Raw genomic sequence first — 16,567 nt, forward strand, 5'->3', positions numbered from 1 at the left:
GGTGCAGCAGCCCTGGGGCTGCCACGTCCTTAAGAAGAACCACTCACTTCGCTGCCCAGCTCCCGGCTGCTGCCAAGCCTCGCCTTTCTTCCCGTACACCCAGCTTCTAACCCAGTAAGCGGAGTTCCAAGAATGCTGCAAATAAACCTAAGTGCTGGAGGGTTTCTGAACGCATAACTACGGTGCTCCATGTCCCTCCATCTTCATTTATCCCCACCTGTTTGGCTCTTCCACTGACTGCACTTCCCTGTGACAAGATGCGAGTGACGGTGGCCCTCCAGGTTACGGTTAGCGCTCCACCCCTGGCTGGATGGGGGAGGGGGAGGCTGCCAGGGGACAGGGAGGACCAGCACCACGGACACCCCGCAGTCCACGCCAGGGGCAGCACGAGCTGCAGAGGGAGAGAGACCACCCAGGGGCCTCGCAGGACCCTGAGCAAGGCGTGGAACGAACTCCCCTCCCACTGGAGGCTCCTGCTGCTCCCAATCCTGAGCCCTTCAAGGACTGCCTCTGTCAGGTGCTGCCGAGGGCAGAGGAGAGTCTGAGGGTGACCCTTCTGGGGACCTCCCCACAAAAGCCGAAGGAAGACCCTCCAGTGTGTGGGCATTGCGCCCTTTGCCTTGGCTGCCTGCCGGCTCCTTCCCTTTACCGGGCCGAGGGCCTGGAACTGGCTATTGTGCAAACGGGGGCTGGCGCAGCAGATGAACGTCCAAGCACAAAGCCAGAAGGGTGGCCTGCTGCTTGGACGCTGCTTTTGCCATCCCCCCAACGCCCAGGAGGTACAGACATGGGCATGTGGGGGTGCCCCGAGTGAGCGGAGGAGCTCCAGTGCCAACTGCCAGAGGGAGGCCTCATCAGGGAATGCCCCCAGGGTGCCAACAGCGAGCTGAGCCCCCTTGCCTCAGGGGCTGTGGGAGACTGACAGAAGCCAAATTTGCTACTATGAGAAACCAACTGGGGGCTGCTTGCAAGGGACGAAGCCAAGCATTGAACATGGCTACTCTTAAGGCAGCATCTCCACCAACAGGAAGGCAGCCCTTGACGGAAGCTGCTGCTTCCTGCCTCAGCCTCGTATCTGTAATGGAAATGGGAGAGATGGGCAGACGAGGAAACGGAAGCCACGAGAAGCGGCAAAAACAGAGCGGCTGGCGAGCGACGTGATGTGTGGACGGCCACGGTTCCCACAACAAAGATGGCGCTGAGGAAGGCATCCAGGGCTCTCAGCAGGACACCTCCATGGTGTGGTTGATCTGACCCGCGGCTTCGCTGCTCTCCGAGTGGGTGCAGGCTCTGGGGCGGCCGCCCTCCACTGAACTGGCGCTGGTGAGAGAGGCCGTGCGGGAGCGGGCCAGGCGTGTCACGCTGGCCGAGGGCGCTGCAGAGAGGCAGACTGGTGTCACCACCTGGGGCTGGGCAGCAGGTCAACTTGGGCCCCCCTGAGAAGAGCCGAGGTGGCACCGGGGAGGGAAGCCACCTTCAGCCCTGCCTTGTTTGGAGCATGCCAGGGCTCCACCCAGCAGCAACCCTGCATCCCAGCAGCCGCCCACTCACCAGCCCAAGGTCAGACTCCAAGCCTTCATAGGGGCCAGGAGGCCTCTCAGTGCCCTGCAAGGCCAATCCTTTGCCATTAGCCAGGATGGCTGTAGCTGACCAGGGACGAGCGCCAGGAGGATGGCAGGGGGTAACTTGGCCCACCCAGCTGAAGGCACTGCCCCAACTGGCAGAGCTGTTCCAATCTTTGGGGCCCTGCTGCAGCCTCGCCTTGGGCACCGGGGAGGGGCCAGAGGTATCCTCTCATGCATCTTATGGTGCACAGAGGAGAGGAAAGTGGCCTTTCAACAGAGGGCTCTGTGAGTGGAGGAGGGGGAGCTGGCCAGGGTGTGGATCCCACCTCCAGTTATCCCTGACCAAAGGCACCAGGCACCAGGGGATTAATGCCCATCAACCCCTGGAGAGCCTTGCTCCCTCTCCCTTTTCTTGCCTGGTTAGAATTGGATTCCCCTGGATGCCTCCCTCTGCCCTCTCTTGACCTCCCTGGGATTCCCTTGGCTTTGTGGGCGCTGTTGGGGAAACCCCAAACCATTGCCAAGGTGAGATCCCCCTCCCAGACCTGACTCCCCCCCCACTGCAGGGCCTTTGGCAGAAGCCGCAGCAGGGAAGACACTCTCTGCAGCCAGCTGGTGCACGCAGAGGAGTGGCAGGGCACCTGCAGCAAGCAGGGAGGGAGCAGACGCCGAAGGGCCATGAGTACCTGATCCGCCGCTCAGCCGCCGGTCCTTCAGGTACGCCACTGAGGAAAAGAGGGAGGTTGACTAGAAGGCAACAGGTGGGGCAGCTCTGGGGAAGGGGAGAAGCATATGTGCTGGAGGGTTGGCTGACCACTGGCCAAACCAGGCAGTTGAACAAGGGGCAGGCAGGTTTTACTCAAGGGGGAGCTCAGGCGGGACTGAGAAACCCGAAGGACGCATCCACCCACTTGCAACGCTCTGAAAACTGCACATGGGGGGTGGGGGAGCTGGCTGAAGCCCACGCTTCAGCAGTCACTTCCCAGCGGCTGCTCCGGCAGAAGGCAGCCTCCCACGCCCTGAGGGCCCCATCAAAGAAACCGGGAGGGGCAGCCCTCCCTCTGGTAAAGGGGCAGTGGGAGCAGCTGGGAAGCTGCAGGGCCCGAGACCCCACAAGGAAGCTGGCTTGGGCCTCCAGGGGGGAGGCTGAGCCCAGCAGGCTAGGAGAGCCCTTTGGCTTTCTGGTGTGGGCAGAGGTGGAAGGGGCCGCCTGGCTCCTGCTGCTCCAGCCACCCGCTTGCCCTGTGGCCAGCATGGGACAGGTCACTGGAGGAGCGCCCAAGCAGGGGCCGTGCAGCCTGGCCTCTGGGGAAAGGTCCCCCTCTTTGGGAGCCCACCTAAAAGAGGACCAGGCCTTCCCAGCATTCACGTCATCTCCTGCCCTTCAAAGGATGCCCTGCTCGCCAGAGAACAAAGCAAGCGCCCTCCAAGCCGGACCCACAGAGTCCAGCACAAAGTGAGCCCCCCATCCCCGCTCCAAGGGAAGACAGCCATTTATCAATAAAATGCAGGCAGATGACACACTGGTGGAGTGCACATGCGCCCACATCTATGACCACCTGGGCCATGCACAAGACTCAGCAGGACTGATCTGCTTTTGGGTCATGTGCAAACCAGGCCACGGAGCCTCTCTCGGCCCAGCCCAGGGACTTCATTTCCCACGTGCCAATCTGGAAGCCGAGAGGCCTCACCGTAGCCCATTCCTTGAAGGAAGTACTTGAATGCCTCGGTCAGTTTCCCAGGCTGATAAGAAAGCAAAGGGGAAGGAGGGACACAATAGAAACATTATGAATTTTCAGACATATTTTAAATAAACTTTTGTGATATTTCATATTCAAATCCAGTTTCTAAATTTAAATTCTAGTTATATTTGTTTTCTACCACTAGTGGTACAAATTCTACATCAAAATCCAAAGAGGGAAGGAAATAAAACAAGAAGTGTTCAAAGTTGATAGCAGTTTTAACATTCATTTGCTGCATCTCTTTAATTATGTTTGAGCCTGCCCCGCTCCCAACTCCCAAAGGCTTGTAAAGATGCTTTAACAAGGCAGCTTCAACAACTTTGGAACCCAAGTGTGAATTTTCTCCAAAGCAAGTAACCGCCACACTTGGCGATCCAAGAAGGCAACTTGGCTGCAACTCTTCTGTAGAAATGAGTGCAGTGGGGGATTTTCACCAGGGACACAGGGACATAGAGTAGAAGCCTTTTCTGAACTCAGAGGAGCTGAAGGTGGCCTCTGATCAAGTGGCAGTGCGATCGCTCCAGAAAGCCCCACCACCCAGTGCAGGAGAGGGGGCCACTACCCCAATTTCTGGCTTGCCGGTGTCCCAGGGGGCCTGCCTGACCCAGGCGGGAAGCCAGCTGGGGGAGGAAGTGGGCTTGGTTTCTGTATCCAGTCTTGGTAAGATACAGAAAATGGGAGAGCTCACCTGAGTAACATGGGGAAGCCCTCCAGAATCAGCCATCTAGGAGGAAAGCAGAGGTTGAGTCCAAGCAGGCTTGCCCTGCCCTCAAGAACCTGCCTGCCCACCTGCCCCACCCGCAGACTCTGGCCTGCACTAGACGTGATGCTGATGGCCAGCTTCCCTGGACCAAGGATGCAGAGACTTTCTGCCTTTTCAGGGTCCTCCTCCACTCTCACTTGCTGTTTTTAGTGAAACATCCATCCATTTGGATGTGTGCTTTGATGGAAGGGCCCATTGGACATGATGATGTTCTGCCCATTTCCATAAAATTATTGGGGGGGGGGGAGGAATGAGGTATGGAAAGTAGGAGTTAGTCTCTGAGCCCTTGTGTGGGGAGGCCAGGGGCTTCAGAGGCCCTGCTCTGATGGACAGCACAGAAGGGCCTCTGACCATTCTCTTCTCCTTACAGACCCTCGGGACATGGCTAAAAGCTCCAAGCCCAAGCAGCTCCAGGCAAAGGCAAAGGACGCTGGGAGCTCTACATCCAGCACCCCCCCTCCCTTTTATTTAAAAGAAGCACAAGCATATAAGCTGCCCTCCTCTTCCCTTCCCTTCCCTTCCCTTCCCTTCCTCAGTGGCTGGAGAGCAGTAGGCATTCTGGGAAGAAAGGGAAGCTGCTTCTCCTGTGCTGCAGGTGCACTGGGCATCAACCACCCCTGGGAAAGGTGCTGCTGGGCCACATCAGGTGCCATTCTGGAGCAAAGAACTCAGCTTCTGCATTCAGGGAAGCGGACAAGGTGCCTGTACGGAATGGTCAGTGGGAGGGAGGGAGGGAGGGGCATTGGCACGTTCCATCCCTGCCACAGTGCTGGCAAAACCCACTCTCTGCCACAGCTTGCCTAAGGGCCAATGGACACTTTCCTTCTGAGTAAATGGCAGCTTCAAGTTGGGCATGCCCAAGTGTGTCTACAAGTGTGCAAACCCCCATGTGCCTTTGCTTGGGTTGAGGCTGCGAGGAAAGGGGCAACCCGGCTGCTATATGAAGCAAAGAGAGAGATTATGCCACATCCTTGACCTTCAGGGTCCCGTGGGGAGGGTGCACACACAACAACTGGGCAACAGTGCAGAGGGAGCACTGCCACCATTGGAGAGGGAGGGGAGAACACCTGGAACCCCCGGCAGGAGCCGGAATGCACTGGCCTGCCAGCTGACCTTCAGGAAGGTGGTGGTGGTCGGGTCCAGCTTGGAGTTGCACTCAACCTGCAAAGAGCAAAGAGCCAGAGTTCCGAACAGTGTCGGGGGGGGGCTGCGCCCCGGACTCTCTCCCCGGCAGGTGCCCAGGCAAGAGGAGCGGCAGCCTCCCTTCTGCTAAACCCAAGGAAGCCCTGCATTCCAAATGCAAAACGTGCATCTCCTTGTTCTGCAACCGGAGAAAATATTTCTTGAGGGGGAGGAAGCAGATGGTGACCGATTCTTCAACACAACTTCGCACAACCTGGATGTGGCAGGCATCTTTACAGGGCTCTGCCTGTTCTGTACTTTGCTCCCTCCCAGTAACAGCCGGCAGAACGTCCACCCCCAGACCCTAAAAGGTCAGATTGTTTTGACCTTCTTAGGAGCACCCATGGAAACTGCACACCAGAGGCGCCTGCAGCCACTTGCCCGAAGGCCCTGGGGAGGAGGGACGGGCTGGCCGCTCCAGGCGAGCCAGGCCACCATTTCTGGCCAGGTGCTCTTCAGATGCAGCAGATCCCGGCGACCACAGTTGGAGTCCGCTACACCTGGAGGCCCTGGACAGGGGAAGGCCAGGTAGCTGAACCAAAGACGTCACACTGAGGCAGCCCTGCAGAGGTGCTCTGGGAGGCGGTGGCAGCCTCTGCTGCCAGGCGCCCTTCCTTCCAGGGGCTGCGGCTGAGAAGCGGCTCTCGGGGCCTCGTAGAGAGAGGAGAGAGGCTCGGCCGGGCACCGGCCATGAGCAGGCAGGCCCCTTCTGTGTGGCTGGACTGACGTCTCTACTCACCACGCCGTCTTCTGCAGGCGCGTTGTCGCCCACCACCAGCATCACGGGGCAGCTGTAAACCCCGGGGGAGAAATGCTGTCAGCAGGCCAGTCGGAACAGCCTCTCCCGGCTGCTGCCATCCCGCTGCTCCGCTGGGACTTACCGGAGCGTCTTGGCATTGGGCGTGCTGCCCGGGCGGCTCATCTCCAGATCCCTGCGGCTGAGAGAAATGGAACGGCTTTGTGGGGTCATTCGGGGAGACGCGTGGGCCGCGGGATGTTTCTAGGCTGGGCTTCCTTGGAAAATGAAGCCAAGCTGGGGCTTCCTTGGAAAATGGGAGCTTCCAGGAAGGGTGGGCTGGGGATGATGGGAACTGCAGCCCAAGGCATCTGAGAGGCAAAGTGCTTTTGCACCAAGTCCAAGAGGACAACTGTCCTCCCTGCCTGCCTCAACCACCTGGAGCGGCACCTTGGTGGACGTTCATCAGCCACACCAAAGGCCTCCCGGACTCAAATGCTTTTGCCTCCTGGTGGGAGGACGGCATAGCAGGAGGCAAAAGCAGACCCCTCCATGGAGGTTCAGGGCCCCATCTAACCATGAGCCCCAATCTTCCCAAGAGGGACCGCCCTCTCAGCACAGACCCAGCCCCATTTTCTAATGGAGCTGCCTTTTGCCTGATCGGCAAGATTAAGTCTGTGGAGTCCACCCCAGTTTTAGAGCGTGGGGAAAAGGCTTCTAAAGCTTTTATTCCAAAGCAAAGCTGTATTTCAAAATGCTCAGTTTGGTATTTGCTGTGCCTTGGTGATGATTTTTAAGTTACTTCATTGGTTATTCTGGGCTTAATTGTTCACCCTGAGAGTGGCTACAGGGTGACTCACAAGCTCAGGCAGACTAATGCTCAGAGTGAGAAAAAATTCCCACTGTTAAGCAGATTAAAAAAAAAAGATGCAGGTTTACAAGCAGTGAGTGCAATTGACAGAGATAAGCAGGGAGACAAATGGCATACCCGAACATCTCAAAGCAAAGCACGTAAGAGAGTTTACAGCAAGGAGAGTGACAGAGGCGACCCCCTCCATGCTCTGGGGCCCTTCCCCATGGGCCACTACCTCTGGTTCCAGCCCAAGGCCGCCTTAGGCCTCGATGCCTGCCAAGGGTCCCTCTGCCAAGATGGGTGTTTCACAAAACGCCTCCGTGCAATCTTTTAAACGAGGAAAACCCAAACTTTTTGGATGGCAGCAACCTAGTCTCAGTGCAGCTTCCTTCGGGTACCAGGAGCTGGCCCTGTTTCAAACAACCTAACCTGCAGGGGGCCACTGAGGAGTACCGCAGCCAAGCTTGCTGTTCTACAAACAGGGCGAGTCTTCCCCAGAGCTTAGCGGATGGCCCCCCTTTCCCCCACAGCTGCCTCTTAGAATGGGCTCCGTGCAGCCCAGAGGGGCTCAGGGGCATGGCAGCTTTCCCGGCCCGCCCCCCACTTTACCTGTTGTACATGTTCCAGAAGAGCTGCAAGTTGAACTGGTTCACTGTGCTGGCAATTTGCTGACGATAGCTCTGCACCAGCTCCACATTATTAGCCAACTCCTCCTGTGGGCACAGAGATGGCACAGGCAAAGACAGGCCTGGGAACCAGCCCCGGGAGCCCCGGCTGTCTTGTCAAGGAGGCGGCCAACCCCACAAAGCCCGGCCTTGCTCGGGGCCCATGGCTCTTGTCTCTCCTGAGCTGGGCCTAGAAGCGGAGCTTGCTATGGCCGCAGCAGATGGCGGCACTTTAATCCCCCTCTCCAACAGCCCATCCCATGTGTTTCTTGCCAGGAGGGGGGAAGACCTGCGGGGGGGATGAAGGCACGGCAAGAGGCTTCGGCAGCACCAGCAACAGACAAGCCGGGGGCAGCAACTCTGGGCCCGTCTCAAGGGGGGGGCATCTGTCCTCCCCGCAGAAGCTCTGGGGTCTGCCTGCTCCAAAGGGGCAGCCCTCTCCCACTCAGCATGACGTGCAACCCAATTCAGAGGAGGCTTCCTTGCGGATCCCCAATGCCTGCCAGCCACCCCCGAGCTCAATTCCCAGGTTAGGGCAGCCTCTGTCAGTGACTCAGGATGCTGGGGGAAACCGTCAGTGGGGAACAGCTCCTCATCCTGCCATTACCTTTGCGTGTGCGAATGAGCCTTTTAAAGCAGCTTCTACAACACCCTAGAAGTGGCTGCCAGTCTTGCACATCAATGACCCCAAAGAAGAGGGGAAGGGATCCCACGTCTTGTGGGAAGGGGCCCTAAGAGAGGCCGGTGAACATGCTCCCCACTACCTCCTGCTGCTGCTGCAACTCTGTCTTACCTGGCTGAACAGGTGAGACAGCACCATGTCAGATAACGTGCTGGTCAGGCCAGAGAGCTGAAAGAGGGAAATGGGTGTCAAGGGACAAGGGATCGCCTTCCTAGACCCAACGCAAAGGCCTGCCAGATGTTCAGGGTCCCTGCCTGACCCTGAGTAGCTTTCAGAAGAGGGTCAGGACAGGGGCACCTTCTCTTTGCCAGTACCCAGTCTTTTAGTCTTTGATACCCAGAGTTTGGCTGCCTCTGCACAAAAAGGCTCCTCGGCCAATGCAGGGCACCCCTCCTCCTTTTCCCAACCTGACCCCTGCCAAACGTGTCTGACTGCAACCTCTCTGAATGCTCTACACCAGTGCACACAGGAGGCCTCTGCTCTTCAGCCCTTCTTGGCCCAGCCCTCTCATCCGCCTGGAAGAATTCTGCACTGACCCACCCTGGAAGCCCACCTTGCTGGCAGCCCAGTCGATCCAGCCTTTGCCATTTGGGTCAACGTTAATCAGCACGAGGCCTTCAATCAGGTCTGGGAAGATCAGCTGCAGCAAAACAGACAGAGTTTATTCAGGCTAACAGATTTGCACGCAATCAAAGGCAAGGGAATATGTTAGTTAAAAGAAATGCACCGGAAGGATAGCCTACAGGCTGCATTCACACAGCATATCTAACCAGATCAATTAGAGGTCCAGAGGCTGCATCTGGATAATGTGGGAAACTATGGCTGTGCAAAGCACTTGAAGCAGATGCTCTGGAAAGCACATCAGCATAAGCAAAGTCTTTCCTTTGGAGCACCGAAGCAGCTATGCCTTCTGCAAGCTTCAGAAGCACCTGCTGGTGGTCTTTGCACCAGCTCTGCCCACTTCTCAACATAGAAGAGTGCGCACACACATGCACGCATGTCCTGGCAACAGAGACATTCCTTGAAGCAGCTGCACAGGCCTTGCAAAAGCCATATTGCCTCTCCCTTTAAAGACAGGGGCTTCTTGCACACTAACAGGCTTTCACAGCCCCCTTTTCAAAAGCGTTGCCAAGTCCTAGTCCTTATTCAAGGTTAGACTATTAAAGAAGTGGGCTTGTTACTTGAGAAGGTTCCTGAAAGAACCTTCTGGTCATTGTGACGTTTGAAAACATCCCAGAGATATCTGTAGAACTTCCTGACACTGTGAGAACAGCACGGGCTTCAGTTTCTGCAGTTCAGCAGAAGACCTGATCCCAGAGATGAACCAGGCTTGGAGAAGGATGACGAAATGGAAAAAGGTGGTAGCTAGGGGGAGGATAGGGTCAAGCCAAAGGAAGTGGAGCCAGGGAAGTGGGCCACCTTCTTCCGGGGGAAGGGACATGGGAATACGCAGCCACACAGTTGGTCCCAAAGTTGGCAATAAGCAGGTGATGCTCTTCAAGGGCAGGTCTATCTGTAATAAGGCCAGCTTAATTGACAGTCTGATTAGGGGTGAAAGGAGAGACCGGCATCTCTCTCTTTGTGGGTGAGCAAGGACAGGGAGACTGAGAAATTCCCACAAGGCTTTCAGGCACTGCATCAGCCTCGACCTCAAGGATGGAGTGCGGCCAGGGAGTATGTTTTATGAGATTTTATGTTTTTGGTCATAGCTATGATTCTCTCAGCTTAAAATCACCTTTTGTAAAAGGAAGACATGTAAAAAACTGAGAAGCCCTAGGAAGGTTTGAGGCTATTTTTTTTTTTGGAGCAAGTCACTAAGCAGATGACACTGAAGTTCTGATTTAGCGCTTTTCTTTTTTAAATGCATACCAGATTTGTCAAAATAGTGCAGAACTTCCTGAAGACCAGTAGCAATTTCATCTGCTCTTAATCTCCTAGTCAGGACATCATCCAAGCATGGCTCAAGAACCAAGATTCCAGGAGGGGACTATCCATGAAGTGATTCCAGGGACCACAGAGATTTGAAACTGGGGACATTTAGCTCAGAATTTATTTATTTATATTTATCAGCTTGCATGCCACTTCCACCACAAAGTGACTCTAGGCAGCTTACAAAATAGGATTAAAACATCAAGTTAAAAAAAACACAAAAAAAGACAGAATCAACAGTAAAACATGGGGCGCACACTGGGAAAGAGTCACTAGGCGAACACATCCAAACACACCACCATCCGGGAACTGGCCTGTCGGAGTAGTCGGAACATCTGCTGTAGCTGCAGCCGCAGCAGCCAGCTGTGTGGGCTGGATCCAGTTGTGCAAGCGTTCCTACCCAGCAAGATCTGCCAGTGGCTGATTGCAGGCACTGGATACGGAGGCCGTGGAGTGCCTAGGCTCCAGTGTGCCGATAATCTCCGCCCAACCTCCCTTTCCCATTAACACTGACACGATGGGTAGAGCTGACTAGCTCTCCGCGACTTTCAAGAACTCTTCTCTAGCACACTTTTCAGGTGTTCTACAGTATTCCATGTAAGGCAAAGGGTGTATTCCTGGCCTTTGTGTGAACAGGTCCAAGGCCCAATGAAAGCAGAAAAGCTTTCAGCTGAATAAACATCCCCGGGACTGGGCTCCATGGTTTCTACTCTAGAAGACACCAAAGCAGAGTGTTCCTGGGTGCTCTCCATTCCTTCTCAGAATGTGGCATAGAATGCATACAAACTCCCTCTGCTTAGGATCCATTTCTCTTCCACACATACACACGAAGGCCAGGGCTGAGCACTTACTGCAAATTTGGTAAGGATATAGGCACCTGCTCCCACTCCAATTCCAATCACATACTTGAACCTATGAAAAGAGAAGTGTCAGAGACTTCCTGGCATCACTTCCTTGCCTCACGCACTGCCAGCTTCCAAGCCTCCATGGCTCGGTTTATGGCCAACTAGAATTGGGGTCTTGATGTCTGCTGCACCCCTCCACTCCACTTTTGCTTACAGTGTAAATGCTACCAAATGATCATATAACTTCACAGGAATAAGCTTGTTGTAAGTGAACATTATGATAATTAAAATAAGACAAACTGAAGGATATAAACCAAACTAAGTAGTTGGAAAAGAAATATGAGGTACACATATTTATTCCAAGCAAGGTTCCCCCATATTCTTTTTTTTTTTTAAGAACACCTTCACCAGGGAAATAGTGCAGTGAAAATGCATTAAAAACACAGGTACAAGTATTCTTTTCCATCTATAATCACAAAGCAATGTACTACTCACTTCAAAATATCAGCTGCTAAATTAGTAATAATTTATTTGAATACTTCATCCATCTTGCACTCACTGCCTTACTAGTACTTATTGGTTAATGCACTAGACTGGCTAAAATGACATCTGGGTTCAGTTTTTGTAGTAACCTTCCAGTGATGTCCTATTGCTTTTCAAGAAGCTCCAAAATATGCTATCTCTGTAACAACTTTGTTAGGGTAAGCAGGAACGTGGCCACCTTGAGGTCATCCAGGGGACTTATGGTGGGACAGGATTTGATGTGAGCCCTGCTCAGCCTAAACACTTCAACCATTTTGCCCCACTAGGCCCCAACTCAAGCTTTATCAAATACCAGTTGGTTGGCCCCTACTGGCTCCAAGGCCTCATTCTTAAAAATTTTCAGCCAAGGTTCTTCAACTGTTCAATCACTTGCTCAAAAGGGTCAGACTCTGTATTTTGGAAAAGTGTCCCATGTCCTCCAGGAGTGTTTGTTCAACCACCTCTAAAGCAGGAAATCCCAAACCTATTCAAGCAGCAAATTGCAGGGGAGGAGGATGAGCCAGTTTGGTGTACTGGTTAAAGGCACCAAATTAGAAACTGGGAGGTAGTGAGTTCTGGTCCTGCCTTAGGCACAAAGCCGGCTGGAGACTTTGGACCAGTCCTTCTCTCTTAGACCAGGAAGGAGCAGGCAACAGCCAACTGCTTCTGAGAACATGGCCAAGAAAACTGCAGGGGCTCATCCGTGTAATCGGCAGGAGTCAAGACTGACAAGGGGGCGGCAAAGGCTCCTGTTCTTGGACCACCCTATAAAGGCCGTTCTACCATGGCAATTTGAGCCTCCAAACAACTTGATGACACCACTGCTCACCCAAAATGCTGGACCACACTGGGCAACATGGCAGCTAACTGGTCCATGGAAGGGTACTGGTACCTGTGGAAGCAGAGCAGATGAGAAGACCAGAAAGGTTCAATCTAACCCTGGTGTGGGAGGATATTCCAGGAAAAACCAAGGGGCCAGGTGCTCAACAAAATGCCTGCTCTCCCTTCTCCGGGGAAGCAGCTCCAGTGCGTAGGTCTCGCTCCTCCGAGCCAGCCTGGGGTCCCTCAACCCCTAAGTGGGGCAGCTTGATGGGAGCGTGGCTGCTACATGTGGCTCTCGTGCCCCGTCCTGCAGCTGCCCCTCACAGAATTCAGAGCTCATTTGCCTGGATTAACTCATGGGTTAATTAATCCCTTAGACACTTTGTCATTTTTTACGCAATTTGTATACCACCAAGTTCAAAGTGGCAGGAACAGTTTGTGATAAAAGATTCCCTTATGGAGAAAAGCACCCTGTTCCCACTAGGGCTCCCTGACACACAGACACACACGCGCACGCACATGGCCTGCCACCCCCCTGCAGGACTAAACAGATGCTTCCAAGAATCACTCACAGCCTCCATTTGAGTCCTCTTGGAGAGCCACACAGCAGTGACTCAGAAGCAGATCAAGGGATCCAGACCAGGCCCGGCAAGCAACCTGGCAAAGACACAGTCACACACCTTGCCCTCTAAAAAGGGACAAAGGCATTCCTGGAAGATGCTTACCCCTGAGGAAACTGGGAGGCCCCAGCCTGCTGCCCTGGAGCATCCACGTGGCACACCACAAAGTGTTTAGTGATCTCCTGCATATCCTCAGAGCTGAAGAGAGTGTTGAAACAGAGCTTGTCTGTAAGAAATAAAAAAAAGTAGGGCTAGAGGATTAAATCAAGTGGTACATCTTCTAAAATAAACTTTGAGCATTGACATCTACTTCTTCTGGGACCAGTTGGCTCTCTTAATATGCCAGGGTAGGGCAGGAGAGACAGCCCTTTTAGGCTACTGGTGGAGCGGTGGACACATCTGAGGCCTCTTTCACCATTCTGAGAGCCAGAACTCTCTCTGTCCAAGTACTGCAATGTCTCTTGTTGCCTTTCAGGACTGTTGAGACTGCTGCTTTTCCACACTGAATAAAAGTGGAAGGAAGGTGATGGTTATTTACGAATGCCTTTCCAACAATCTTTGCAAATCAGCTGTGATCTTTTCCAACATTATTCAAGCCCTTCTTGTTTGTAGGTTCAACGCATTTCAGTGTTTCCTGCAGGGAGGCTGAGAGACAATTCGCAACCTGGTCAGGGCAGGTGAAGAGACGCTTGCAAGCAAGCAAATCCACTCCATTCAAGGGCTGTTCTGCCACATCCGAATAACATGGGATCAGCCTGAAGGAGCCTTCAACTAACTGGGATCTCTCCCTTTGCCTATCCTTGATCTCCAGTGCAGAAACTGGCTGAAATAAACCTGGGCAGTAAAAGAGGAGAGCTAGGTCATTCCTGCAAAAGAGCCCCTTCATACAGTCATATTCCTTAATTAACTGGTTTTCGGATTACAGCAACATCAAACAATTTTGAAATGTTTTTATATGTGTAAGCTGAAATTCGATACATAATACCACACTCCAAACTCATGTTTAAAATAAGCAGCATAGGCTGCACTTCTTCTTCTGCACAGTGAAGTCCTGCTGCTTCACAATGTACATCAACATAAAATAAAAATGGGAGGAGACCAATAATTAAAATTCCCCTGCCATACTTCCACCCCTGCTGCAGAACCAGGGACTATCTGGGAATTAAGGTAGGTTCTTTCTCTGCTCCACCACCCCACCCTGGCCAGTAATTCCTGAACTTCAGGACACATGTATCTTGGGAAACCCCACAAACTTCACCCCTGATGTGACATGCCTGAAAAAATGCAAGGTGGTTTGGCAAAGGAAGGTGACGGCAGAGCCTCTCTCTGCACATGGGCCAAGTCTCAGGAAGAAGTGAGCGGATTCTGGGGAAAAGACTTCCCAGAGGGAGGTGCCTGCTGCTGTCCTTCCCCTCGTAGTGGGCCAGACCCTCAGCCCATTTCTCCTTCCCCTCTGTGGGCTTCCGAGTTAACAACCTTGAAGTCGCAGGATTGGCCACTGCCAGCAGCCCAAATAGGGGCGACCCAGGGAGCTGTGAGGAGTAATGGAATCCGCACCATTTATTCATCCCTCCCTCTTACCCAGCTTCAGCCACCAATCACACCGTGCTGAGGGTGTGGCGGGGCTCCACCAAATAAATCCCAAATAAACATGTTTGTTGTCTTGGGATTGACGGGGCAGTCCATGGAAGGATACAACCCACATTTACTGGAGGAGGAAGGGACAGAATGTTTAGAAGGCCTCTCCACCGCAGGTCTCTCTCGAGTGCAGCCAATTGCACAGAGAGGCCCATTCCGTGCACCCGTGGCTCAGGGCTCAGCCTTTCAGTTCAATGTGACTTAACTCCAGAAGATAGTTGGGATCTTCCACCCACTTATCTCCCCAGCTCCCTTTCCATATCTGCCAGCAGGAAAAATGTCCCTAGGAAGACATGCCTTTTTCACTCTCGCTTGTCCGTTGGTCGATCAGCAGTCAGTCTTATAGGACTGTTAGAATCCAAAAACTATAGAAAGAAATAAGCTGTGCTGTATTCGCAGCATTCTCATGATCCACCAAGCTCATTTATTCCATTTTAAAAGCGAGAAACTTTTGTCTGACATACAGTAGCCTATTCATGGTACACCTGTGAAACTTCCTAATATTAATTTTTCTTAACCACTTAATTTTGGTAGGAATTCAATCATTCAGCAGTTCCAAAATAATGTAGATACCTCCGTGGGATCCATCTTGTCCTTGCTTAAACAAAAGGATTTAGCTTTAAGCTCTTTTGACTATGTTTCCATCCCCCAGAAGACCTTCATTTCAGTGGTATAAACGCGCACCCAAGAGACCCAAACTTTCCATCAGCTCCTCACTTCTAGGAGGCCACTTTCCACTACCAGCTATCCAAAAGGACATCAGAAACATCACTCTCTTGTCACTCCCATTTGGAAATTCCAGATTTCTCTGGCTGAGTCACTGGTGTGCCTACTTGGATACGCAGGAATGAACAGCAGCCAGCGCATTGCCTCCACCCACCATTCCTAGAAAAGAAGGATAAAGAAGCACACAGCTCTTGAGAAGACGGCACAGGGCTACCTCTTCCTTCCACTTCAACCTTCCAGTCTCCTGCAGTCCACACAAGTTCCTTCTTACCCTGCCATGGTAATGGTGGCCCTGGCTAAGCTTGCTAGCTACATTCCAAGCTTGATTAGTTTCTTGTGGATTTGTGTGTTTGCAAGCACAGCCTTTTTAGTCTACGTATGTTCAAAGTATTATGCAAACACAGCCAACGTTTGACCATTGATTGAACTAAGATTAGGGGAAAACAGTCCACTGCAGCATCTTCAGCATTTACTTCCTTCTCCATAGAACAGACCCAGGCTAAGGCCAAGAAGGACAGAAAACTTTTTTGCTATGTTCATGCAGCATTCTGAAGTTAGTTAATACATTTTTCTGGATTCACATTAGACACTGAATTACAAATTAACCAAAAGTATTGGATTTGCACACTAGGCTAAACCATCAAAACTAAGTCCCAGGGCTTTGAAAGACTTGACACATCATCAAAAGTCAATGAGATGGCAGCCTGTCACTGACACCGTCAATCCCGCTTCTTTCTGGTAGCCAAGTGCAGACAGACAGTTGCCAAGTCAGGCACCCCAGGAACCAAGGGGATGCCCCCCCCCCAGAATTAAAAGTAATCTACTTACGATTGAGCCCCACATCATGGTAAGTCAGAAGGGCTGGGCGGTTTCCCCTGGGGGATCCCCGAAGGACAACATGCAGCAGCCCGTACGGCGTCTCGATGTCATGTTCCTGTGGGAGAGAAGGAGAGGAGGCGACACTCAGGCCAGCCTGGGAGGCTGGAGTCCTGCTGTCCCTTCTCTTCAGCATTTACTTCCTTCTCCATAAAACTGACCCAGGCTAAGGCCAAGAAGGACAGGGAGGGAGGCAGAGGGAGCTGGACCCCACACGACCCACTAAGCACATTGCATTCCTCTGTCTGGCCTGCAAGATTCGCCTTTGCACAGAGCCCTGCTCACACAATCCCTGTTCTCTGCACACTTTCACCCCACCTGCAGGGTTACTGACAAAAGTATGCTGGGTGTCGCTCCAGCAAAACAGCTGAACATTCATATTCCCCCTCTGACGGAGGAAT

The 16,567-nt window shown here is 53.0% G+C and overlaps 1 protein-coding gene across 1 annotated transcript; it reads right to left on the bottom strand.

The window, feature by feature from the left end:
• Nucleotides 1-962: 962 nt before the first annotated feature.
• On the bottom strand, nucleotides 963-16,244 carry NDRG4 (NDRG family member 4). The gene is made up of 14 exons (XM_063312886.1): nucleotides 16,119-16,244; nucleotides 13,032-13,152; nucleotides 12,314-12,376; nucleotides 10,969-11,029; nucleotides 8,742-8,828; nucleotides 8,300-8,356; nucleotides 7,451-7,554; nucleotides 6,134-6,190; nucleotides 5,992-6,043; nucleotides 5,184-5,231; nucleotides 3,996-4,031; nucleotides 3,257-3,308; nucleotides 2,252-2,290; nucleotides 963-1,375 (listed from the first exon to the last, which is right to left on the bottom strand). The coding sequence occupies exons 2-14, from the start codon at nucleotides 13,112-13,114 to the stop codon at nucleotides 1,221-1,223; spliced, it is 894 nt and encodes a 297-aa protein (XP_063168956.1). The 5' UTR covers nucleotides 13,115-13,152; nucleotides 16,119-16,244; the 3' UTR covers nucleotides 963-1,220.
• Nucleotides 16,245-16,567: the final 323 nt, after the last annotated feature.

Source organism: Candoia aspera, chromosome 11, assembly GCF_035149785.1.
Source record: "Candoia aspera isolate rCanAsp1 chromosome 11, rCanAsp1.hap2, whole genome shotgun sequence".
NCBI classification, from domain to species: Eukaryota; Metazoa; Chordata; class Lepidosauria; order Squamata; family Boidae; genus Candoia; species Candoia aspera.

Coding starts and splice junctions, on each gene's coding strand:
- NDRG4 (XM_063312886.1), bottom strand. CDS start 13,114: ATGCAGGAGATCACTAAACACTTTGTGGTGTGCCACGTGGATGCTCCA. Junction 11,030..12,313: donor AGTGTGGTCCAGCATTTTGG/GTGAGCAGTGGT, acceptor CTCTTTTCATAG/GTTCAAGTATGTGATTGGAA. Junction 8,357..8,741: donor TCGACTGGGCTGCCAGCAAG/GTGGGCTTCCAG, acceptor TCCCTCTTTCAG/CTCTCTGGCCTGACCAGCAC.